Below are 26411 nucleotides of genomic sequence, written 5' to 3'. Positions count from 1 at the left end.
TAATTTCAAATATTCCAGAACTAGTAGGTTGGAAAACACTTATCAACACTTGACCCCTTATAAATCAGTCCGAGTTAGTATGTAAACTTTCTATCTATCTATCTATCTATCTATCTATCTATCTATCTATCTATCTATCTATCTATCTATCTATCTATCTATCTATCTATCTATCTATCTATCTATCTATCTATCTATCTATCTATCTATCTATCTATCTATCTATGTATATATCTATGTATCTATCTATCCAATCATCTATATATCTCTCTCGCTATTACCAGTAAATTAATAATATCTTGCACAATGTTTGTTCTGTTTCTTGGAAGAATAAACTCAAGAAATTTAAAAGTTTCCTATAGTAAAACTTCTCGCCGTGCATCGCGCGATCTTTCCACCAGGGGGCAGTTGAACACGGGGTCTTTGACAAGTTAGCGTGAGGGCGATTCCTGCCGACCAATGGGCTCGCGGGTTATTCTGGCGCTGACCAATCCGGGGGCGCGGTGGATGGGCCGTGATTGACGATGCGTTTGGAGACGGGGGGGGCATGTGGAGCCAACTCGGGCCGCAGAGTCTGTGGCTCAGAGTGAAGTTGTTGCCTCGTTGTAAACATGAGCTCCGCGTGTTGTGTCCTGGGGCTCGGGCTGTTGTTGTCGTGTGCAGCGGCTGCCAGAGGTTTCTCTCAGGCCGGAGGAGGAGCAGGAGGAGCAGGGCTGCACCGGGAGTTCGTCCGCAGGGATGTGGAGCCACAGAGTTTCCAGAGGTCCGAGCTTTCCAAACGCAGCGCGGGGCTGAATGAACAGACCTGCACAGCGCTGCCTGGAGGAGACCCAACCCTGAGCAACAACACCCACACTGTAAGTCTCATCCAGGCGTCCGCCCATTACTGAACTGCCTGAGGACGTGAAGTTTGAGTCATCAGGTCTGAACTGCAAAGCATAAGCAATATATTCATTTCATTTGAACTTTTGTTATTTTGCTATTGATGAACATTTTATATTGATGTACTACCTCTTCAGATATTTTTAAATGACAATAAAATTGACAATTGGTTTTAGCCTTAACAAATACTCTGTTGAGCAACTAGTTATACGGGCTCCAAACAATTATTAAGATATTCTCTCTATTAATTGTCCGTCCATCCATTAGGAAGAACAATTCTATCAATTATTATTAAATCGCCGATTCATTTGTCAGTTAAAACATGTAGATGTTCTTTATATCCATCGTTAATGACTTCAATTTGCTTGTTTTGAGTAAACAACCATACAAAACCTAAATAGGTTCAATTTATGGTCACAAGTGACCAGTCCCAAAAACTGCAGATCCACAATCTGACCCCACACAATGTCTCACAATCTACTGGGACAATAGTTGCTTATTTTCTATTGACAGACTTATTGTTTCAGCTCTGTCAGTTACACTCATTGAATTAAAGTAAGTCGTCAGTCCAGGTCAGATCCATGGAGCCTGGTGTGATTCTGCTCTGATGCACCAATGATACTGATAATATTCCTCAAAGGCAGAAGCCGCCAAAACTGACCCACAAATATTTGATTATTTAAACACAGCCCCCCCCCCCCCCCCCATTCTTCTCTGCCCCCTCTCCTTCATCCATTGCAGCATCTTCTCAACTTTGGTCCCACAATAGATCAAACCACACCTGCTGTTATTTCATTCGTGAACATGTTGTAATTGGAAGCACATCCAGAACAAGTCCGATGTCCACAGGAATGTTCAAGAATACAAGAATAACAACTTGATCCAAAGCTAAAGTGCTCCACGGGACAAGTGTTCCTGTGTGTGTGTGTGTTTTTTTTGTGTGTGTGAATTGTGGTCTGTGTGTTACATCACTTCTGTGGCTCAGACACCTGGAGCAACTTCTGAGCATGAAACGGATTTGGCTGCTCACAGAGAGCAGACTCCTCCTGTCCTTTCTCCCTCACAAACACCCCCCCTCCTCCCTTTCTTTTGAGGTCTGCTGAACTTAATCTCAGCCTCTGTGTTGACTCTGGTCTGAGTTTTGGAAAATCCCACAAGGCATTTTGAGCGTGTAGATTAGCAGCGTAAACTCCTTATGTTATAATTAGCTCTATAAATGAGCAGATGCAACAGGTCTCACTTCCTCCTACATCTCTTTTTGTGCTATTTCAGGCCTAATAGGCTTCACAGGAAGCGTTCTGTAAAAAGAACCCTCTGTTTCTTTTTCTTTTTTGTTGGGATGTTTGTGTGTGCAAGGTTAATTTTGCTGACTCAGTCTGGGATACAGAAACTAACTTGCTGTTTCTTTTTTCTTTTTTCCCCCTTCGGACTCCATCCCATCCTCTATCCCCCGTGGCCCAAAAAAACGTAGAGAAAAAAACATTTTTTTTTCTTCTGGGGTAGGGTGGGAGGGTGAAGTATAGCTGGGTCATGGCCAAGCTGCTGGGAGAAAAGCAGCAGAGTTGATGTTCCACAGAAAGAGAGAGAGAGAGAGAGTTAGGAGGAGTATAGGTTTGTTGATATGCAGGGGGAGACGTCCAATGAGATCAACAAACTAGCAAAAATAGAGGCAATATTAATCTTAATGATAATACACTTTACATTTTAATACAGCACAGATAGTTATTTGATGCTCTTAAAAGAGGGTATAACATTGTGTCAAGTAAGCGTATCTGCGGGACCCTGCTACCGTGGCTCCGTCCCCTCAGATTACACCACCCACGTTCCACGTTACAGCACTGGCTCTTGATCATAAATGCACAAGATGTTAGCGTTTGTATCTGGAATAATTTGTCTTCCTTGTTGGACGGTGGGAGGAAGTGGAGACATGTTGTCCATCCCTATATACAGTCTATGACTGAGATATTTCACTCTGGACCACAGTAGAGGACAGACAGCATCTAAAAGTAATAATTTCTGCTCTCAGTTGAACTTATGATGAGCATTCAATGTCACTATTTCCAAACACTATTAATCTGTATGGTTAGCCCCTTCTCTTCTGGTTTCCCTGAACAGAAATAATGGAACGGACATGAACACAGCCCGGCTCGTATCCCTGCCCGCAGAGCTTAGCCTCGGTCTGCACAGCTTCGTGTGTGAGATCGGAGCCGAGCTGTTTCATCTACTCTTCTGAAGTTTTATGTGTGTAAACACGGCCGAAGCAGAAAGGTTAAAACCCCAGAGCGGAGGGAATAAGGAGCTCATTGTGTTGGAGCCTGAGCTCCGAGAGAGGACCTCACTGAGCTCCCACCCACTGTTAGCCTGTACTACCGAGTCTGCATGCATGCATGTGTGTATCTGTGCATGTGCGACACTCAGCAGCTTCGTTGCTCAACTATTGAACGTTGACTGCACCTTAAATTCCACAGCGTCATGCGTTGAGACAGAGATTACAGAGGCCTCGTCACAGCAGATGTGGACCCTTAAATTCAGCATGTGATATGAGGTCATGTCTGGTTTGTGAGGCTGCGTCTCTAACCCTGTCAGACATTTATCTTTTATGATTTTCTGACTAACTTTTATATCTTTTCTTCTCTTTACCACCTCCTTGTATCCCTTTATTTAACATTCACGGCACAGGACACAGGGTCATCAGTCCTCCAGTTAGATAGAGGTTTTCACTCACTCACACGACTGTCTCAGCTTTGCCTCAGTCAGCTGAGCTGCTCTATCAGGCAGATTGTCTGGGTTCCAGTGCCCCTGTAACCAGTCCAGTCAGCATGTATACAGTGGAGGATGTAGAGGAGCACTTTTTATTTTTCTGCCAATTTCCACTTTATCCATTTATTAGAATTTTTTATAAATTAGATTCACAATATCACATATTATTATTCAGATAATAACCACTGACAACTAAATACAACCAAATATTTCAAACTAAGACACTTTAAATGAACATAAATACTTTATATTGGGGCATTGGAGTTTGCATTGGCAAACGTAAACACCAATACCTATTGGATTATTGGACAATCAATATATCAGTCTGGCTCCACCAAGAACACTGGTTTAACTGTGTGAGAGTGTTGCGCAGACAGGGCTCTGTTTCGTGCTTATTGAAAAAAAAGTAAGAAGCTGTCAAACAGTGTGATTAAGATTCCAAACAACGGATAGATGCAGCACGGCTGTGATGAAATAATTACTGTAGAGCAGGGATGGAAAGTTGTGTTCACTCTCTTTGGACATGCAGGAGTGAGCCACTTTTCCACTGGACCGTCCCGTCTCTGCCTTCCAGAAGCCAGATCCGGGGCCTCTCCTGTGGCTTTATAGAGCAGTGCACAGACTCTCCAGGACCGGGCTCACCTTGTAAATATCTCTGCCCCGCCAGCTGAAGGAAGGCGGGGGTGGAAATCTTCTTTTGACTCCAAACAATGTTGGCTGTGGATGAATATGTTGCTCAAGTGGCCCAACACTTGGAGGCCACTCTGGATCAATAGACTGGAATGTTGTTTGCAGCCGGGGAAGTTGTGAAATATTTCAACTCTACCTCAAATATCGTGTGGCACATTTAGTTTTGAAACTTTTTTGTATTGTGTTTGTAGTCACAATAGAAGACCCTTAGTCTACATCTACTGTGTGCGTGCGTGCGTTCTGGCTGTGCTCGGGACGTCATTAATTGTTCTCTGGCCCCAGCTTTGTCATTTAGGCAGGAATGTAGGTCACACATGCAGAGTGCGTCCAAATGGCCGAGTTACTTTGGACACTAAGGAAAATTCATCTGTCCGCTCGGCTGCTGTCTCTCCTGCCCGATGAACGACAGATTCACACACCAGCTCTCTCGTGTTTCTCGCATGTCAGACCTAACTCTGCACTTTTTAGTGTATTTTTGTTCCTCAGGCTACCGAGCCAGAGATACTGCAGCAAATTCCCAAATAATCCTCAGTCAGGCCACATGGGTGGTACTCAAATGTTTTGCTTGATTTTCTTTCTCTCAAAACCTCCACCTCTATTTGTTTTTTGTCCCGTTTCAGTTCACCTTCAAAGTGAGAACCATGGGCTCACTGTCGCTGGCCTGGGTGGGAGATGGATCAGGGGTGAGCTTGTTTAGATGTCTGATATTATAGAAACTCAACCTTTCTCCACGACTGTGAACAAATGATGTAACGCCTCATCTGCCTTCAGGTGCTGCTGGTCCTGACAACCTTTCAGGTGCCGTTGTTCATGATGCGCTTCGGTCAGTCCAACCTCTACAGGAGGTGAGAAATGCCTGATGACACACTCAAAGCAATGGAGCTGTACATTTATTTACAATGTTCTCACTTTGACTTTGTGTCTGCGTCAGTGAAGACTATGGGAAAACCTTTGAAGATGTGACTCACCTGATCGACCACACCTTCATCCAGACTGAGTTTGGCATCGCCATCAGTCCCGACCACTCTGGGAAGGTGAGTTTTTCCCCATGTGAACGCAACAAATCATAAAACCTCTAAGCACCACTCTGCTGTTGGCAGAGCTCCTCCCTGATTGGTTCCTGCGTGTTTGGTTTCAGGTGATCCTGACTGGAGTTGTGTCAGAGATCGGTGGTTTTCGACTGTTTCGCACGCAGGACTTTGGCCTCACCTTTGTCCCGACAGATCTGCCATTTGAGCCCCTCATCCAGATGCTGTACAACCCCGGGGACTGCAAAGCACTTCTGACTCTCAGTATCACGGTAGCAGCCTTAATGACCAAAACCTATTTGCAGAGTTTTATAAGAGAAACGTTAATTCTTCCTCCCTGAAATAAGGACTTGTATTTCACTCTAGAATATGATTAATGATAAATGAAAACTCAAAAGTTGCAAATATTTAATTTTTTTACTGACTAAGTTGTTTCCCTCCAGCTGGAACTGTGGCTGTCTGAGGACTTTGGCGTCACCTGGAGGAAAATCCATGACAGTGCGTGTTTGGTCAGATGGTGAGAATCATCAGTTTTGTATTGAAATTAACAATGCCCTGATCTAGCTGGTTCTAGTTGTAATAAATATAAAATAAGATATTTGTAATGAAGAGTTAAGACAAATATTTGGAACAATAAGTTTATTAAAGGAACTGTAAGAATATTAAAAAAAATAGAAAATCTTGCAAGAGCTCCAGAGTGTGAGGAAGGAGACGTGTAACTATAATTAAATTGTTTTCCATTATTTAAAACCACAAATATATCCTCTTATGGATTTCAAAACCTCACATAAAACAGTGGAAAAGTTTGTACCGTGATGAGAGGGGGCTGAACTTTATATTCTACCATTAAAATAATAGGAGTGGACCTCTTCTTTAGTGTGCTAAAGAAGAGGTATGCTGAACATACATTATTCATAAAAGAACTCTTTGGGATGCATTCACTTTTCATTTGTAATAATACAAAACATCCCAATCCCTATATTAACTCTGACCACCGACTTCTTGGCCCTGATACAGAGACATGCTTGTTGTTCTCAGCAGATGGAAAAACACATCTTTACGATCCATGCAGTTAATCAGTAAAAAATAAATCTCACCGGAAAACAATGACATAAAATACACTTTATATCTGGGCAGCGGAATATTTTAAAAACCTGCTCCTCTTCCTTCCAAACAGATAAATCAGACTCGCTCCCTTTCACAAAAACAAAAAAAGACATAACCTTCTACCCTCTCTAGTCCCATCTTCTGTTATGGTTACATATTGAACATGTTTCTACTTTCTGCATATACTAAATGTGTGTGTGGTTGTTTGATAGTGAGAAGAACATGAAACCTGTCCCTGCTTAGTTCCCACGTGCGCATATTTGTTCCTGTCGTTTGTCGGCTGGTGTTATTCCAGCTGTCTCTCTCATCCCACTTCACGTAACTCTTGTGACTCCTGGTTGCATTTGAGCATCGGAGTTCACACAAGGTGGTGGTGTCACCCTGCGGTTGTTAGCGCTGCATTGTGGGAACATTGTGGGAGTCGAGGCTGCCGTCAGCCCGGATCATGAGTCAGCAGCGACATTCTTGTTCAGCCCACAGCCGTTGAAGCAGCAGAATCTTTTGCAGTGTGAAAACCTTCGTCCCCTTTGGCAGCGAATAGAGCCAGAGGGAGGACTTGGAGCGCAGCCTGGGGGTCGACGTGACTCCTGCTCGCACAGCACTTGGAAGAAACCGCAACTCTAATCTGTGATCTCTATAAATTCCACAAGCACATTTGAACTCAACAAAGTCCTTCACTTTGTCCTTTTTTCACGTACAGGGGTCCAAAGAACAGCATCTTTGTTACGACTAACTACAACGGATCATGCAGTAAGTGAGGATAAGTTTACCCCCCCGTGTACATGTAAGTTAACCCATCTAGTAACCCTGCCTTCTTTCCGTCAGATGAGAAAGGAATGCTGGAGTTAAGGAAGACAACAGACTATGGCCGAAGTTTCCAGACAATCGCAACAAGAGTTTACTCTTTTGTCCTGGGAGGAAAATTTGTTTTTGCTTCCATCATGACAGGCAAAGTATGTCCAATATTTTTTAAGAGAAGAATGTGCTTGTCTCTGTGAATCGGCCTCACGCTTCACATGTCTCTATGTTTCTTTATGGACATATATGGTAACCTTACACATTTAGACATTCAGGAACATTCTTGCACAAAGTTTTCCTGTACCTCCACTTAAGTGTCAGCTCACCTAAATTAGAAAAACACGTATTTTCTCGCACGAAAAAGTCATTCAAATAGTTAATGACCTGGTTTCTACCTGGTGTGAACATGATGCAAGGTTTTAATGCATTTAAAATGAAAATGCTTTGTGATCAGTTCAGCCCGACCACATCTGGAGATGACTTAACTTGACATATCTGCACATCCTGGCAGTATTAGCACAGTTAATATATCCCATCTTTAACTTGAATGAGTCCCACTTGTTTGCCATTTTGATGTGTTCCTCAAACCACATATATGAAACTAAATTGAAACATTTGCTTCAATATTTCCATCCGAATTCTACAAAATTATAAAGGATCAGTGAATAAAATGTTATCCCCTTTAAAATATGTCTGCGTGTGCCAGGGCACAGAGCGTATGATCCACGTGTCAGCGGACGGAGGGGAGGTGTGGAACATGGCTCAGCTTCCCACAGTCAACCACGAGCAGTTCTACTCCATCCTGTCAGCCAATCAGGACATGATCTTCATGCACGTGGACGACCCTGGAGGTCAGAAAAAGCAGATTGATGTGAATGATGACAATAAAGATGTTAACAGGGATGATTGTTACATCAGTTAATGATGATAACATAGTGTCACAAACGTGTGTGTGTGTGTCTGTGTATCAGACTCTGGTGTTGGGACCATCTACGTGTCAGACGACAGAGGAACCGTGTTCTCAAAGTCTCTGGAGCGTCACCTCTACACGACCACAGGGAGTGACACTGACTTCACCGTGGTTGCTTCACTCAGGGGCGTCTACATGACCAGTGCACTCACAGACGGTGGGCAAAGTTTAAATTTACATATTTAAGTGTTGATGCATTTTAAATTTTCAGTTTTTTATTCAATGGCAACTAATTTCAAATGAAAAACTACTTGCAGAGTTGAGACCCTTGGTTATTATTATTTTTAAGGTAACACAGCTGATTGATACATTTATGTAGAAGTGGAAAACTAGTTTACAAGTATAAGAATGTTTCAATTCAACAAACTTGCAATGTCACATTATTCCCTGTGTTTGATATACTTGCATATTTGTTCAACTCTTTTGGTTGTCATAGTAAGTGAAGCTGTTTTGCAGATGGTACAGTGGAGACAGTGATCACCTTCGACCAAGGAGCAAGGTGGCAGACGCTGCACAGACCTCAGAACAGCCAGTGTGACACCGAGACCAGCACTAACAGGCCAAACAGAGTAAGAAAAGTGGCTTATTGTTCGGATTGACATATTTGTCCACCAGTCTACACTTAGTAACACATAAAGACAAATAGAACACATGTTTTTGGAATGTCTTTAGTTTTTGAAATCTCCTGTTAAGTATTAAAACCAAAACCATCTCAGCAGCACTCATATCAATCTGTCCCTAATGGTAGAGGAGAGCTAAGATTTAGAGCTCATAGAACTTCTGTTCCTGAAAACGGTGCAAAAACACTTTCCAGCCTATCTAACAGAGCTTGAGAGGATGTGTCAGGAGGGAAAGGATAAAATAATCTCTAAATCCAGGTGTGCGAAGCTTTCAGAGACTTGCATGAAGACGCAAAGATGTAATTGCTGCCAAAGGGGCTTTTAAAAGTTATTTTTATAAGAGAGATGTCTGCTTTTGATTTGTTTTTAATTAAAATCTCCAGCACAATAAAATGAGCAAAATGTGGACGCCTCCGAATACTTTCTGAGGCCACAGTATGTCGTTTAGTTGTGATGTGTAACACACACTAAGTCCCTGCATGGTATGTTCCCAGGCCAGAGGCAGCTTTAATGCATCAACATTTCAACAGCCTCAGTCTCTCAGTGATGTTCACTCTCATGTCTTTGACTTCACAGTGCAGACTTCACATCCACGCTTCCTACAGCACCACCATGAAGATGAACGTCCCCATGCTGCCTCTCTCACAGCCCAACGCTGTTGGCCTCATTCTGGCCCACGGTAGAAAAAACGCACAAACATGAAGATCTTTTGATACAGAATCCTTTTACCTCAGGGTCAAATGTCTCACAGCACCGTCCCCCGCCCCCCCTTTTCTCCAGGCAGTGTTGGAGATGCAGAGTCAGCTCTTTCCCCCAACGTGTACGTGTCTGATGACGGGGGCTACTCGTGGCTGTTGGCCCTCGGGGGCCCTCATCACTACGCGATCCTGGACTCTGGAGGCCTGCTGGTGGCTGTGGAACACACCAACTCACCTGTCAACCAGATCAAGTGAGGATTTATTATCCTTCAAGAGCTCGGGCGCCAGCAAGTAGCCGGAGAAGTTATATGTGTGGTCTGATATCTCAAGAAAACAGTAAAGGAATTTTACAAACTTGGGGAAAAAATATTTTACTTGGAGTCACAGATTAACTGATTAGATCTTACTGGACAAAGTTCACAGTGGCCTGATAAACCATGTTTTTGGACTCTTGAATGATAGCTCATGTCTGCCTTAAGGGAATATCTACAAATTTTGGCTGGTTGTCACTCGGACTTAAAGTTGAAAGGATTCGGTTTTAGTGTTCAAATGTCACAAAGACCTCATACAAGAAGTATGAACATATTTTTGCTTTACTTAGCTTTTTTTTCTGTTTTTTTTCTGTACGTGCTCTCTCTCCTGCTTCACTCCATGTGCGTACACCCCCTCAGATTTTCAACAGATGAAGGGCAGTGCTGGCACACATACAACTTCACCAGCGACCCTCTTCACTTCAGTGGTATGGACAGTGAGCCCGGCTCTCGCACCATGAACGTCAGCCTGTGGGGCTACAGGAACGACTTCAGTAAGTGGGTGGTGATCACCATCGACTTCAGGAAGCTCTTCACCAGAGACTGTGAGTGTGGGAGAAGACGGATGGCAGTCGGTTGGTTTTAAGGCCAATGTTTGATCTCTGAGGCTCAATGTGAATGTTCATGTGTGCAGGTACTGAAGGGGACTATGTACAGTGGCTGGCTCACTCTGCAGACCCCAGTGGATCGAATGATGGCTGCGTGCTGGGTTATAAAGAAACCCTCTTACGCCTGAGGAAAGACTCTGTGTGTTGGAACGGGAGGGACTATGCTATCGCTAAGAAGCTGTCCACCTGTCCATGCACAGTGGATGATTATCACTGGTACGTGAATGGTCCCTCCATGTCCTCTTTGGAATATTGTGCAAGGCGGTGAAAACACTGGTTTCATCCTGTATTTAGAGTGAATGAAGTGACACAGGGCACATTATATCTTGTGTGTGCAAAAGAAGCTTTTTAGTTATCATAAAAACTGGCCTGTGCTGTTTATTAAATAGATATTGGACATACTTTTAATGTCATTAAAACATTATTAAAAAAAAAAAGAAACAGAGCAATACAAATTTTGTTTTAAAGGTTATTTGTTACTTTTACTGAGCAACACTTCCCTCCGCAGCCGCATGTAATGTCTACGGCTGTTGGGACCTGTGCCAGAACAATTAGGTGGTCTCGCTGAATATTGGAGATAAAAGCTAGTTTTTAATTACCTTCAAGTATTCTACAGCATTACCCCTCAACTTACACATTTCTCAGAGGAGATTTGACCTGGGAATGAAAGCGGTACTATTCTAAGTCACTGAACCATCAACTTCATTTCAAGCTGAATTGAAGATGAAAAAAGGTTTTTGATTGAAACGTTTAGATCAGCTGTTTTTTTCTGTTAAAGATTTATGCCCTCAGTTGACCTAGCGTTGTCTTACAGTGACTTTGGATATTACCGACCGGAGAACAGCTCGGAGTGTGTGGAGCAGGAGGAGATGACAGGCCGTCCCCTGGAGTTCTGTTTAAACGGGACCACCGAGCAGCTACAGACCAGTGGGTGAGGACGTCTGGGTTTTTTGCTTGCATATTTCTAACACTGGCTGGAAACTGGCTGAAAAACATTTAATTCAAAGCTGCAGTTCAGGGGCCAAGAAATTATAGATTTTGTGTGTACTATAGTATTGTAGTGCTGTGTGTTCTCTGCTGTACTTGTGCTTCTACATTTCCCTCCTTCTTGCCTTCAGTTCTTTCTCTCTTCATCCATTTAGCTACCGGAAGATTCCCGGAGACCAGTGTGAGGGCGGTTTCCAGCCGGACAGGAAGGAGACGGACCTGAGGAGGCTGTGCACCAGCAACGTCCTATATTCAGACGCTCTGGTCAGTTCTGCTCACGCGTTGGCTGTGCTGTCTGCTTGACTTTATGCACTGCACGTGCCTGTAATCGGGGAAAACATCTGGCACAGATCAGGTTAAACACAAAAAGAAGACTGCCTGTCGGGGTCGGGCTCATTTGGTTTTCTCTCAGTTCAAACAGATCTGCGCTCTACTGTGCAGATCCTGATGACAGTGATACAGAGTTAGAGGTGAAGCCCAATTTTTTTATTTGATCGATAAAAATCAGCTGCTATGAGCCTTTAACATAGATATCGGTGTGGGTGTCCAAGTTTGGTGAGATGCACTGATATGAACATTTTATTTTACAGAAAAAACAATGCTGAAAAGATTTGCATTACATTTTAAAGAAAAAAGATAAATGTTAACTTTCTATATTATTTTAAAGTTCTATATACTCGTTCTTTTTTTGTGTCTAACTGCTGATTTATTGTTGGAAGAATGTTTTTTTTAACTCCCTAAATTAGCATCTTTCCCCAAAATACCATATCAGGCTGTAGTTCGAGGGTTGAGGAGGATTGTTTCATTTACTGTGTATTTTTAATAATGTCCAACTCTTGCCTTATCATCAGTTATCTTTACATATGAGGGGAAATAAAAAATTAAATAAAAATACTTTGTCATGTCACTGATGCTGTGCGTTTCTTCTTATTGGTTAACCTTGTCTCTTTAACCCTAAACAGACTGAGACCAGTTCACCAAACGCTGCGGTCATCGTGATGGTTGTCTTATTGATCCTTCTGACCAGTGGTGTTGCTGGTGTTTGGCTGGTTAAGAAATATGTGTGTGGAGGACGGTGAGTTAACTTTGTTCATCTTTCCACACACACACACACACAATCACAGAGACAGATGGATAATGACTGCACATATTTCTCCCCTGTTTGTTTCTGATGTGAGCTCTCGTGTCCTCAGGTTTCTTGTGCACCGATACTCTGTGATGAGGGACCATGCGGAAGCGAATAAGATCGAGGGAGTAGACGATGTCGACACTCACTACATGGAGACAGGAAAAGCACAGTACAATGAAGATTCAGATCAGGTTTCTGGTATTATCTAAAATGGCCCTTTGTAAATAATGAGACATTGTAATTATCTATTCACTGTATTGTTTGTGTCTCCTCACAGGACCTCTTAGAATAAGGCTCCTAAAGACTACACGTCACGCAGTCTTTCACGATGCCTGGGCATTCCCGATGCTCCCACATGCTGATTAACATCTGCTTCTCACTTCTCGCTATCCCCTGGTGGCTGGAGGACTCAGCAGCAGCGGGGGGGCAACTTTTGCAATTGCTTCCTTGTACAAGTTGAGGCTCCCACAAAACAACCTCCAACCGGTAGTTTGGGGAGGGGGTTAAACCCAGCACAGACCGGAAGAAAGCCTCTGGGTTCCCCGGAGAGCCTTTGTTGTCTCTGTCACAAAGAGTTGTGTAAAGACCGTTGAGTCTGAATATGTGCTCTGTATGTTTCCTTTCACGCTGACCTGAGAAGAGGCGGCCTTTCATATTGTGATGCACTGCAGGAAGCACAATACAGAGGCTCCGACTTGGATAAACAGTTACAGAATATGTTATGAAGAGTTGGGGAACAGCCAAGTGAGAGAACAGAAACAAATCTAGTCAGTATTTTAGTTGAGAGATTTTTTCTACTGTCAGTGAAATGTTTTTTTTGTAAATCTAAGTTTATAAGCTTCAGTCCTTTTGTGCGTGATGGGCCATTTTAAAATTCGTTTTGTCAGAAAACAACTCTATTCTTCTCAGTTACTTTTCATGAACTAGTTGTTTAGAAATCACAAATTACAAGATGAATTTTGCCAATTAACAGAGAGGATAGTTAGAGTCTCTAACCAATGTTACTCTTTAGTTTTCAGTGAAACTTTTTGAATAAATGTTAAAAGAGCCTGACTTTAATGCAAAGATATAACAAGTTTTTATACAGTGCAGCTCAACACAGCCAATATTTTCTCTTCCCCTGTATGTGTGGTGAAGGGAAAGACTTGAATTATTGCCAAAGCACTTTTATCGTTTAACTTTAAAAACTTTTGAGGGGAAACTTAACTTTATCTCAGCGTTGTGTGAGTATGATGGTAATGCTAATGCGAACTCTTTACTTGAACTCTGATATTTTTGCGTAACTGGATGCGTCAACTTGTTGCTGTTGTGTTATTTTTATTATTATGCATTTGTCTAATAATTTTAAAGCAGGTGAAGGCATAGTTATCAAGTAAAGTTACAAAATGCCAGTTCACAATCAGTTTAATATTAGCTGTATAAACATCTCCAGAATCATGATGATTCTGATTTTTAAAGCTAGATTATGCCAGTATTTTCATTTTTTTGTTATAATGGTGAATCCGAAATAAAGAATCTCCCAGACGTTGTAAAAAATATCCAAAATAAAAAAAATGTGTTATGGTATGAGGTGGCCACGTCAAACTTATTCTGTTCATTAAATGAGTTTATTTTCCTTTAGATGAAGAAGTTACAACTTGCTACCTTTTCTATTATCAATGTAAGAGCTGTAACTTCTGACACATGCAGGGCTTATGGCTGATGCTTGTATTCTCCAGCAGAGGCAATAGTATCCCAGCAAATAAGCTATTATAATAAGCCGGCCTGATTAGAGGCATATTCTCAAGGACTGTTGGGTGGACTCGCGTATGAAAGCAAACTCATATGCTTGATGCTTCTTTATTTACACAACTGTCAGTAAGAACCAACCCAGATACTAACTGGATCCGTATATTTGCACTGTAGCTACAGATCTGTGAAAAATGTTGCACCTGTTCCTCCTTTATATCTTTTTTGTAAAAATGCTCGGGCCACGAGTTGTGATCTTTATTCAACCTTTTTTCGTCATCGTTTTCTAGGATATCACAAATGAGTATCCCTGAGCTATTCTGTAGCACATTTGTTTCGTAACAATGTTTGCATTTATTGAATTAAATAACACTATCTCTTTTACATCATTTGTGTTTGGGTGTTTGTTCATTTCAATCATCAATCAAATTTTATGTGTATAGCCCATATTCACAAATCACAATTTGTCTCATAGGGCTTTGACATTGTGAGACATCCTCTGTCCTTAACCCTCAACAAGAGTAAGGAAAAACTACTCCAGTTGCCATAGAATGATTTTGATTTTCGCCTTGACTGCCGTGCGTGTGCATGAAGTTTCTCATGGATATGAGCAGGTATTCCAATCATTAATGTTAATATAGGATTGGCCTAGTTGTTAGAGTGGTCGTTATCCAACAAGAAGGTTGGTATCAATCCCCTTTCTGGCAAGGTATTGAACCCCTAAAGTTGGCAGGACTTCAACCACCTATTGATTGCACAACATTTTACACTATGTAAATTTAAAAACAAAAAAATATTAAATGAAAATGAAAAAAATTAAGCAAAAATGTAATTAAATGAATCCTGCGCAGAAAATAACTGTACAAGATTTATTTAATTCAATTTTTAAAAAATATTTGTTTTCAGTTTAAAAAAATATTTTTTATTTTTTATTTTTTTTTAATTTACATAGTGTAAGATATTGTGCAATCAATGTGGAACTAAATTCTTATTTAAGTCCTCTGGCATACCTCATGTACCCAACACGGAATTTTACTTCAATTCCACCAAACGTCTAATCTCAAAATAAATGGGAATAATCTTCTTGTCCTTTAATGTAATTTGAGTTGGGTTTGGGTGTCTTTGTAGAAAATAATCTGTCAACATAAAACACGTATGATTCAAATAAGAAAGATAACTGAAACAAACACCTATAGAGAACATTAGAAAAGTTTATCAACTTTGAATTTTTCAAGTATAAACTTTTTAGGGGGGGGGGGGGGGCACACAAATATGTGACCACTAGTTATCTAAGAAACATAGAATGAAAACATTCGGCTGTTTAACATTTATGACAAATGTGTGTTTACAACCACTTGGACTCAAAGTATAAATACTTCAATAATTCAGTAGTATTTACTTTCAACTGCATGGATACAGTATTTTCTTGAAAGAACACATTTTCAAATAACACTAAACTAATTCCCAACATTATAGTGAAGCCTTAATAATAAGAATTATTATTTACATTATCATCATTGTTGATATTATTATAATCATCATGTACTTTAGGGTCTTTTCAGTGCCCAGGCAAACAGTGTCTGCACTTCACATTTCTACAGCAGTGAGAGTTATTAAGTTGCAAATCCATCCAATATCAATAAATAACCACAAAGAAATAAGAATTAAATTGAATGTGATTGTCTGATGTATGTTATTTCACAAGTTTCAAAAAGTGCCCCAAATTTTTTCAAATGCCCCTGGATTTCAGTCAGTGGGGGCAAAAATTGCCCCCTACAAAATATGTAAATTTCCTACCCTGATCTGTATTAATAGACAGTGTTGTATTTTGAAAATCCACTGTACCACCTATCAGCCAGTAGGGGGCGACACACTCCTGGGCCGTACTGTACAGTTGTGCATCCGGAACTTGTGTGACCATACTCATCTTTTTGAATCTGTAGTCCAGCTAGCAGCTAACCAGCTAGTGACGCGGAGCTAGCTTTGAGTCGTCAGAATGTGTATCAACATGGAGTCGGGTCGCTGTTAACGCAGCGGTGCGAGCGGGACCATGTAGCAGCAGCGAAGTTATGTCAACTCGTCGCGGTGAGCTCATCTTCAACCCACGCATTGTTCAGGAATTAGCGGCAGCTAGCTAGCCGAGCTAACCGTAGCTACACGTTAGCTAAGTTAGCTCGCCTCAGAGCTGCCAAAGTGTCTCCCATGCTGCACGTCACACGTCAGCAGCTGAGAACCGGGCTTGTGTACGGGTTTGTGTGTTTGTGTTTCCCCGTCTCTCTCTCTCTCACCGGAGCTCGGCTGCACTTGGCCTTGTTGTGTTAGCACATTCATGCGGTGGTGGAAGAGGAGAAGTTGTGGTGTGTTGTAACGAGATGGTGCAGCTGTGCGCCAGCTTGCTCTGTCGCAGCCTCGAACAACGTGGGCCGAACTCACGTAACATGACTGGGGGGGGGCTCGCTCCGGTTGATCGGTGTTGAGTAACACAAGCCAACGTGACGCTGAACCCGTAGCGAGATCATGACCAACAATCAGCTGGCGGATTGATCTAATTTGATCCTTTTCTCTGTGCAGACTTAGTTCGGTTACTATGAGCTCTCTATCAGCCCAGCTTCCGGCTTCCAGCTCATCATGCAGGACTCTACCAGGAGATGGAAATCAGGTACAGGAGATCCAGAATTATCAGCTACGTGTCAATAGCCTGAATTGACACGTCTAATGTTGATTTGATACACATTTAACAGTGATGATGTTTAATATTCTCCTCAGGTGCAACCAAAACCTCCTCTCCTGCAGATTCTGCGTGTGGCCGGAGCCCAGGAGGAAGTCTTTACTCTCAAAGAGGTGAGCTGCCGGCTGAAATGTCCTGTACCCCTTTACATGCAGGTCACTTCAGGAGATAAGAAACCTTCATACTGGGGTTGTGTTAGTGTCTTGTGATGTCTGATTCCCAGTGTTTCATGTAGGTGATGCACTACCTGGGTCAGTACATCATGGGGAGGCAACTGTACGACAAACAGAGGCAACACATAGTCCACTGCCAGGATGACCCGCTGGGAGAGCTGCTGGAAGTGGACAGCTTCTCTGTGAAAAACCCCAGGTACACACACACACACACACACCCCAATAAATGCATTTGCTCATTTTCAGTAATTTTTTATACATCTAAAATAATACAGTCCATTCTAAACTCTCATATCGTATTTTTACAGCCCGGTGTATGAAATGCTCAAGAAATACTTGGTAGTGCTTGGTTCATCTGGTAAGTGATGGTGACATTCATTTTTTTATATATTCTTTATCTGAAATTGTTTTGTCCTTTGCATGGGGAATCATCCAAGATTACTCAGTATGTGACTTTTTTTTTTTACTGTACATTGCACATTTCTGGTGACTTGAAACTCAACTGACATTCTCCTCTTTCCCACCGATAAATTCAGCAATTTTATTTCCAACGTTACCATGGTATGTTTTTAAAGGAAGAGTCCTGGGAATATAGTGATTAACGTACTGCTATTGTCCGTTTGTATTGTCAAACGTCATCCTTTATTCTTTTGCATACATTGAGAATGTTTGTGACAGTTCACATCTGAAGAGGGGATTCTGCTCGAGGCCAGAATTAAAACCATTGTCCAACCCCAAGGCCTGAGTGAGAGAGTGTCATGCTATAATTAAAGGGTGGGGTTGTCCTTTTTCTGTTACTGTGTCTTATCTGAAATGCAGACGCTGCAGAGAATCTTTCTGTGGGCCGTGAGTGTGTAGAAGGCGGAGTGGAAGATCGCGGTCAGGTAAAACCGAAGCATGGTGTCAGAAGAAACAGAGACCCCCGCTGCCTCTCTCACCTCACTACACACAACAGTTTGTTTATACCAAAGGACAGGTGCAGCACAGTCAGTGAGAAGCAAACTTGTGCAAATCTCATTGTTTTTCTGACATAAAAGACAACATGTACTGACCCTATAGTGCTTTGGCATAACACCATTTCACTAAGAGTTTGTCTTGAGATAATAAAGTCAGCTCCTGTCTGCTTGTGTGTACTGAGGAGTGGGGGGTGGCAAATGGTCTGCTGTCTTCGTTGGTGTCCATTTGTACAGAGTGGCACCGTCTCTGTACAACCCCATCCTTGGCGTGGTCTGGTGGGTGTTTTCCTGCAGTCACTTGCGACCCACCAGCTCCACCCAGTGGATGGGGGACAGAGTCAATGTCTCTGTTTGTCTCAGAGTTCTCTTCTCTGCTCCGACCTGGAGGATCACAGCTTCCGATCAGCAACAAGGCCCTGTGGCGAACCTAAACCTCTCCACCCGTCCATGTGTTCCTACACCCTTCTTTCCGAATCCCTCCAAAATCCAACTCGTAGCACTTGCTCACAACAGTAATCACCTGTAGTCAGGATTTATGAATGATGAGTTAATTTACTTCTAATTGCTGCATGTGTACAGTCTATTCCAGGGAGCTGTCAATTTTCAGCTATGATCACACTTATAATATTTTTCAAAAGTACCCATTTCATTTGACGAATTTGATTATCCATCAGGTAGATATCAGATGTAGAGATGTTCCAATACAATTTTCTCTTCCCGATACCTATTCCGATACCCGGACTTTGTTTTTTCTGCAGATAGAGAACCGAAAAACAGCAACAATAAAATTCATTTAACAGCTGTATGCTACTAACACTGTATGGAAGTGATGATTGCAAACCGTACTTGCCAGTGGTAGTAGTAAATTTCTGTTTTCTTTGGGTGAAACTAACTACCTTGAAAACTCAGATTGGTACTAAGTTACATGCAGGTCGATGCCTGGCTTTTTTAGTAGGCATTTCTGATTCTCGTATTGCTATTGAAACATCTCTAATCAGATTTTCTCTTAATTTTTTTTTTTTGCATCAGTTTCCTTTCTTGTGTGAAAACCTCCCACTTAAACCATTTGTAAGATAATTGAATAATTCTTGATTTTTTCTTGTCATCATATCTTAGAAGAAGTCCTTAGTTGCTCCTAGCTTTTACATGCTATATCATTTTTTTAAATAGTTTGATCAGTTATTTCACAGGCTTTCCTGTCTGTGCTTTCTCTGCCTTTTAAAGCCTTAATACTGGTTTGCCTCAATTAGTTGCTAATTCCCTCCCCACTGCCCTGTACCCTAATTGCCCAGCCCCTCACTCCTTAAACCACCACCCCATTCCCAGAGGGCATCTTGAGAAGGAGCTGTGAGTCCTCCCAAGTACCCAATCATGGCTCTGTGTTGTAATTGTTTGTCCTTCATCTCCTTCCTCTGTAGATTTGTGGAAGTGTGGTTAAGGCAGGACTGGAGGCCTGCCGTGATCTGCCTCTCCTGCAGACTCCTTCCCAGAGACGACCGCGTGAGCCAGACGATGGTAAAGAAAGGCGTTACAGGCTCAAAAATATGATCAGGACTGAACCTTTATCAAAAGCTGAATCTAACTGTCTGCAAACCTCCTCAGACTCCCTTGAAGGCTTGCCACGGTCCGCCTGCAAACGCCCCAAACTGGATGTTACTCTGGACGACTGGGATCTCTCTGGCTTGCCCTGGTGGTTTCTTGGTAATCTTCGTAGTAACTACAGTCGGAGGAGCAATGGCTCCACTGACATCCACACAAACCAAGTAAGAAACTTCATGTATTGTTAGAAAACTTAAAAAACATTTCAATATTTTCACATGAACAGAATCTGAGTCTGGGTTCATTTGGGAGTATTTAACCTCGAAAACACAGATGATTTATTGTTGGAAAATGGTTTAAGCCAGAAAATAACGGTGGTGGTCTGACTGATGTGTCAGCTGTCTCCTGCACAGGAGGAAGACACAGCCATCGTGTCGGACACCACAGACGACCTCTGGTTCCTCACTGAGGGCGGAAGTGAACAGGTGAGCGTGGAGATGAAAGAGGCTGTGCTGGAGGAAGGGAGCGGAGGAGATGGGGAGGCCCCTCCCGAGGATGATGATGGAGGAGGGAAAGAGGAGAAGGGGGATGGAGAGGTTGGTTTCATGCACGCTTGTAACAATAAGTAAAGATAAACCGACTTTTCTGCAGGATATTCTTCAATGCTTTTCTGTTTTGAGAAGTAAATGTTGACAACATTCGGACTGAGGGTCAAAGAGTGAGATATCCTGTGTATTTGTTTAGATGCAGGAGGAGCCAGATGAAGACTCCCAGTGTTTGAGTGATGACACCGACACAGAGATTTCCACCCAGGTTTGTGTTCCCTCATTTCACAGCTCTAGTTAAAGATTAAAGCGATGCCAATGTGTGACTTTGTATCCACATGTTTTCCTTCAGGATGCTTGGCAGTGCTCTGAGTGCAGGAAGTACAACACACCTCTACAGAGGTACTGTGTTCGCTGCTGGGCCCTGCGTAAGAACTGGTACAAAGATGTCCCTCGACTTGCCCATTCCCTCTCTGTCCCCGACATCCCAGCATGCAGCTCCCTCACCACCCACGATGATGATGATGACAGCGACACAGGCATTGATGTCCCAGACTGCAGCAGGACAGTGTCTGACCCCGTCATTCTGCCCTCTCACTCCACGGTGGATCGGCCACTGCCCACTATGGCCATGGGGAAAGGCAAGGGGCCTCTGCCTTCTGGCTTCCACAAGGATGAGCTGCTGTCAGGAGGGGAGAGTCAGGAAAACCTGGGCATGGAGGTGGAGGAGGTCAGGCCGGAAGCACTGTTGGAGCCGTGCAAGCTCTGTCGAGTGCGACCACGCAATGGAAATATTATTCACGGACGTACGGCTCACCTGCTAACCTGCTTCCCGTGTGCAAGGAGGCTACATAAGTTCCAGGCTCCTTGTCCCGGGTGTGGGCAGAACATTCAAAAAGTTATCAAGATATTCATCCTCTAAAACACACACACACACACAAGTTAAACAGAAAAATTCCATCACACATTATCAAACACATCTGGCCGTACAGGTGCATGCACTCACAAACTTCTTTTAGACACACAAGGAATTTGCACCGTAGGCCTACACAGATATACACAGAGATAGCACTTGGTGGAGCTTGTTCTTGGCTGCATGGTTTATTTCACGCCATGCTGCCTCTGAAGTATTGTTAAAAGAAATCTTTGACGTCAGAGTTTGTCACACCAAATCCTTGTTTTGGTGCCACATTTAAATAAGGGACATGCAAAGGCAGAAATATTTATTTATTTATTAGATCACAGAAATGCACAGCTTGTGTGAATCCTTATTTTACTTCATGAAGGCTTGACTATGTGAAATGTTCTCATTGCATTCCCTGAATGGTGCCATTTTAAAAACTAGCATTGCTTGCCTTCCTTCTGTTAGTTTCTCCATAGATTCACTTCAATAATCACCCGGACAAAACTCAGCAGGTATGTAACAACGGAATTTTTTTACTTCAAATATTCTCATGGTTTTCTTTGTAGATATTCTCACGCTGAGATTCGAAATATGAAGATGAGACTGAAGTAAGATCAATCTGGCAAATCGAAATACAAAACATGATTTTGTTTTCAACTGTTGCATCTCCATGGAAATATACTGAAACGGCTTTTTTTTTTTTGAACATTCTCAACAAAAAATGAATGTCATGTAAAATACAAATGTGATTGTTAAAGTCCTGTTTCTCAACATAGTATTTTAAAATGCATAATTGAATTTAACCTGGTTGAGAATGCACAGCTAAGTATTTACATTAGTTTTCTCACAGGGTATTAATTGATGGTAAATATGTATTCAATGTGTAAAATTGCCAAGCCTCGAATGACAGTTATACCTGCAGTAATTAATGTCATATTATATACGGTAAATGTCTAAGTGGTATCAGTCAGAAAAGTGTCACTTAACTGCCCTTTTCCTGAGCTTAAAATGAATCAACGATTCCTGTATATTTTGTATTTAATTTATTTATGATCCTGTTTTGTTTAGATTGCCACAAATAATGAAGCAGAAAAGTGCTGCACTCGTTACACAGTTCTGATGTGAGTCCGTAAGGAAAGTTACCAAATGTATCCTGTGTGAAATAAACTGTGCAGCACTTATTAGAGGAGCATGAGGGTTTGATTTAAGCGTTACACTGCCAATAACTTTTAACTATAATTTGTATATAATAGATTTTATTTTAATGGATTCGCATTATTTGAAGATGGTAGATGCTATTTACTTTGGGTGCACGTGTGAGCTTATATGCTCTTCAGCTTTCACAAGTAAGATGTTAAGACACATTCAACTCTCGGCACTGCCTGACAGAGGAAATACCATTGATCTTTGTTCTGCTCTTAACTTGTACTTAATCTTTCTGCCAGCAGGTGGGGAGAGACTCAATATTGTATAGGGTGCACACTGAAGCTTTATATTACCAGCAGAAACATGTAATGCATATATAGAGCATGCCTCCTGTCGTAACCAGCCCCGGCATTGAGCTGGTGTGACAGCTATATCGGCTATATAAAAGCTATATAAAATTGAAGTAGCCTTGTTATTTCTTATCATCATTGTGCGCCCTGAGAACCAGGGTTATTAGATAAACAACTAATAATAATGACTTAGTGCGAATTATACCAGTAGTTCTGAACCAGAATCATAATGACAATGTTGTTGCTAATTATTGACATTAAGACTAAAATGTGCCTAGTGATGGGACAGCTAATATAGTTGTTATTTTTTGTTTTGTTTGTTTTTTTACTGGTCATGGAATAAAATCGCTTGTTTTGTAAAGCAAGAAGTAGTTTGGACTTAATTTGTTTAATTTGGGCCACTTTCTCTACAGAGGGACAGTTGACGTCCAGTGCCCACTGGTGAATTCAGTGCGTGTGTGTGTTCTGGTTGAAGAATAAGTCATTGTATGACAGGCCAGCTGTCATGTGTCCTCTCTGTCTTGACAGGGCCTCAGCACCTGTGACTCCTCTGCTTCCTCACTGTTCTGCTGTTGCTTGTTTGTGTCTGCTGCCTTTTTGTCCACTTATTGAGAGGTGAAGAGACATATTTACCTTTCGTAAACAGCATACTGAGAGTAAAAAGTGTTTTACCCCAACGTGATACTCAGATACTGACGATATGGCTGTAACTCCTCCAGTTCAATTTTTGCATTTCTGCTCCCTTAATCTCTATCAGACATTTTCTTATCTTTAAATACTTCAAACATTGACACATATTTACATTATGTTAAAACTCTTTCTTCTTATCATTGTCATAAATATTGTAAGTGTTCAGCGTCAAGCAGCATCTTTTTTCACTTCTGTCTGTCCTGGGAGCGGGATCCCTCACATGTCGCCCTCTGAGGTCTCTACGCTTTTCCTTACTCTTGTTGAGGGCTAGGGACACAGGATGCCACACCTTGTTGAGTCCTATGAGACATTGGGATTTCTGAACATGGGCTTTACAAAATATATTTGATTGATTATTAGGGGATGTCTCCTGAATGTGGAAAGTCCCCTCCACCATCTGACACCTCATTAAGGTTTTCCAAAACATCCAATGAGTGTTAAATTCATAATCACTTTACACACATTTCCATAAATACAAATACTTTATTCAAAGTGAAAAAAAAACTTTATTTGAGGCAGCAGCTCTACTCCAAGTTGATTCATGTTGAAAACAATAGGTGGCAGAAGAATCATTCAGATCTAAACTCTTATGTAAAAGTTTTATTACCACACAAAAATTATTCACGTACTGGTAAAAGGTCTGCATTGAAAATGCTGAATAAAAGTACTTGAGTTTTATCAAGAAACTGAACTTTAAGTATGACATTAAAAGGTTTTAAACCAGACTAGTATATTATTATATGTAAATAGTTTCTTTCATAATCTTTGACTTCCTCTTAAATACTGTGTAAGCAGCATTAAACTGTTACAAGTGTTTGCCATAGAGAGAAACTATTTCATGTAGGGCTGCTTCTCATGTCTATTTTCAAAAGTAAATGTCACATCTGAAAACTGCTTGTTTTGTCCAACCTGTCGTCCAAATCTCTTTAATACTCACTTTGATGACAAAGAAAGAAAAGCAGCAAACTCACATTTGAGAAGCTACACAATATTTGAGAGTAAATCACATCAGCTGGTTGACATTGCTAGACATTTAAAAACTTGGGAAGGTTTTATTTTTAATTTCTACTCTTGGGTTAGGAATGTAGTTAAATGTATTGCAGTTTCCACCACATACCAGGGAGGAAGGTCGGTCATGTCCTCCCAGTGACACCACAGCCCTTAACGTTCCTAACGGTCATATCAAAACGTTTCCTCTGCTGCGTCTAATTCGAGAATGGCGCACTAGCTTTGTCAGTGGCGTCTGGCATGTCACCGAGTGTAGAGAGGAAGAATGGCACAACACCCCTGGCAACATGGCAACTCTCGAATGGCAAGGCTCAGGGAGTGGTCGGGGGATCTCCATGTTTCCATAGCGACCGTTTCTCCATCCCAACATCCCAGAATAACTAAACACATTCTCCCTTCGGCCCTCATGGTGTATGCAATACTTCCTGGAGGGAAAATAGTTAGGATGGAGGCTCTTTACTGAGCATTGCTCCCATATTTGTCACCACTTTATTGCGCCCACTGCCTTCGATCAGTTCTGTGAAGCATCTTTATACACGTTATATTTCTGTGTCACTCTCATCCTTTGTCCTTCGTCTTCATTCGTCCAGGACGGCGGGCCTCGGCCTGTTTACCCTCTCTTGCTTTCTTCAGCTTATGTGTCTGGGTATCTGTAACTGTATCCTCCTGACCTGGACCTGTCTTTTCTCACCTCCATGCAGACGCACATACACATCATTCCTGCTGTTGTGTCCAACTATGTGGTCGTTCAAGAAACCAGTCTGCTAAATTTGTCCCACTGCTGACATGGGAGAAGGTCAGTGGAGCCAGAGAAAAACAAAGATAGTATATGGAAAGAGTCATAAAGAGGGGGGAGGATTTCAAAGTAAGAGTAGGACTAGCAGAGAGGAATCGAGATGTGACACTTAAGCTTGTCGTTCCTTGTAAGCACAGCAGGAAGCCAGATATGACATTGAAAAGCTGGACGGACTGGGATCAGGGTGTAGTTTTCACATAGCGATCCAATTAGACCTCACAACATCACTCGGCCTGCGTTCACACATTAATGGCCCCAGACAGAATTCAGCCAAGTCCCTCAAGAGCTGATTGTGGTTTACACATGGGCAACGTCAAGGTGTAAATTGACCACAAATTGAAATTGATAATTTTATGAGGGTCCGGCTTTCCACTGTCGGATACCTTTCTGATGAACGGAGGTTATACTGGTACTGTCACAAAGATGGATTTTTTCATCTGCATTTGTTTCTTAGTTAGCAGGATTAGGCAAAACCTGCTGGGCAGATTATCACAAAACTTGGTGGTAGGATGCGGTATGGGTCAGGGAAGAACTCTTTAGATTTTGGTACAAATCCAGGAGAGAGTGGGTGTCTTTCAACATTTTCACTGCTTGTTTGAGAACCATAATGACACTCAGTTGAGCGCTTACCTCTGCCAAGGCCCAAGAGTCCACTAATGAAAACATTTAAATTCAGTAAATCCGGATTTTCTTCTCAAACCAAATTGTCCCAGAGGGGAAATTTGTTTTGCAGCCAGACAGATAAATTCCCAGGAAACACTGGCACACAGAATAGTGCAGAAGAATGAAAAACATTGAGAAATATCTTAATACATCAAATAATAGAAAATCCGGAGCTTGTAAAACCATCAATAACATTGTCATCGCTTTAATTTATAACTGTAATTAAAACCTCAAATAAGACCATCATTCATCAGGGCTCAACAATAATTGTCCAATCATCTAGGTCATCATTAGAAAAATAGTTGATGGCCTGAGTTATAAAATAATTTTTCAACCTGTTGGACTTCGGTAATTTGTATCTCCTGCCTGAGGTGAAAAGCTCAATTCAAACAAAGAGGATCTCGAGGACACTGTTAGATGTCTGGAGCCTGAGCCTGAGCTCTCTTTCCAAAGGTGAGCGACAGGTCAGGTAACGTAACGCCAATGATGTTACAGGGATCTTGAATGATGTGTTCATACTATCATTCAGATCTACACCAAGTTGCAGACACTCATAGATATCAGTCCCCTTAATCTGCCTGTTTTTTTGTATTTTTT

The 26411-nt window shown here is 41.8% G+C and overlaps 2 protein-coding genes across 5 annotated transcripts; both read left to right on the top strand.

The window, feature by feature from the left end:
* Positions 1-577: 577 nt before the first annotated feature.
* On the top strand, positions 578-14700 carry LOC133000304 (sortilin-like). 3 transcript variants are annotated; one of them, XM_061070204.1, is made up of 20 exons: positions 578-857; positions 4953-5015; positions 5104-5177; positions 5264-5366; positions 5471-5632; positions 5804-5877; positions 7168-7217; positions 7293-7420; positions 7972-8116; positions 8237-8392; positions 8692-8804; positions 9432-9534; positions 9636-9804; positions 10225-10409; positions 10499-10688; positions 11287-11403; positions 11615-11723; positions 12422-12534; positions 12653-12779; positions 12866-14700. In XM_061070204.1, exons 1-20 carry the CDS (start codon positions 612-614, stop codon positions 12878-12880), a joined length of 2442 nt encoding a protein of 813 aa, XP_060926187.1. In that variant the 5' UTR covers positions 578-611; the 3' UTR covers positions 12881-14700. The 3 variants fall into 3 exon arrangements, with proteins under 3 accessions (XP_060926187.1, XP_060926185.1, XP_060926188.1); XM_061070202.1 differs by having other exon boundaries at positions 12653-14700; XM_061070205.1 differs by lacking the exons at positions 12653-12779; positions 12866-14700 and having other exon boundaries at positions 11287-11399; positions 12422-12492.
* Positions 14701-16222: 1522 nt separating this feature from the next.
* On the top strand, positions 16223-22770 carry mdm4 (MDM4 regulator of p53). Of its 2 annotated transcripts, none has more exons than XM_061069212.1 (11): positions 16223-16401; positions 16888-16975; positions 17083-17157; positions 17280-17413; positions 17526-17575; positions 18037-18101; positions 19592-19688; positions 19776-19936; positions 20126-20308; positions 20457-20525; positions 20610-22770. In XM_061069212.1, the coding sequence occupies exons 2-11, from the start codon at positions 16904-16906 to the stop codon at positions 21177-21179; spliced, it is 1476 nt and encodes a 491-aa protein (XP_060925195.1). In that variant the 5' UTR covers positions 16223-16401; positions 16888-16903; the 3' UTR covers positions 21180-22770. The 2 variants fall into 2 exon arrangements, with proteins under 2 accessions (XP_060925195.1, XP_060925194.1); XM_061069211.1 differs by having other exon boundaries at positions 20111-20308.
* The last annotated feature ends 3641 nt before the right edge of the window (positions 22771-26411 follow it).

This window comes from Limanda limanda, chromosome 4 (genome assembly GCF_963576545.1).
Source record: "Limanda limanda chromosome 4, fLimLim1.1, whole genome shotgun sequence".
In the NCBI taxonomy this organism is placed as follows: domain Eukaryota; kingdom Metazoa; phylum Chordata; class Actinopteri; order Pleuronectiformes; family Pleuronectidae; genus Limanda; species Limanda limanda.
This window is presented reverse-complemented; position numbering and strand designations above follow the sequence as displayed.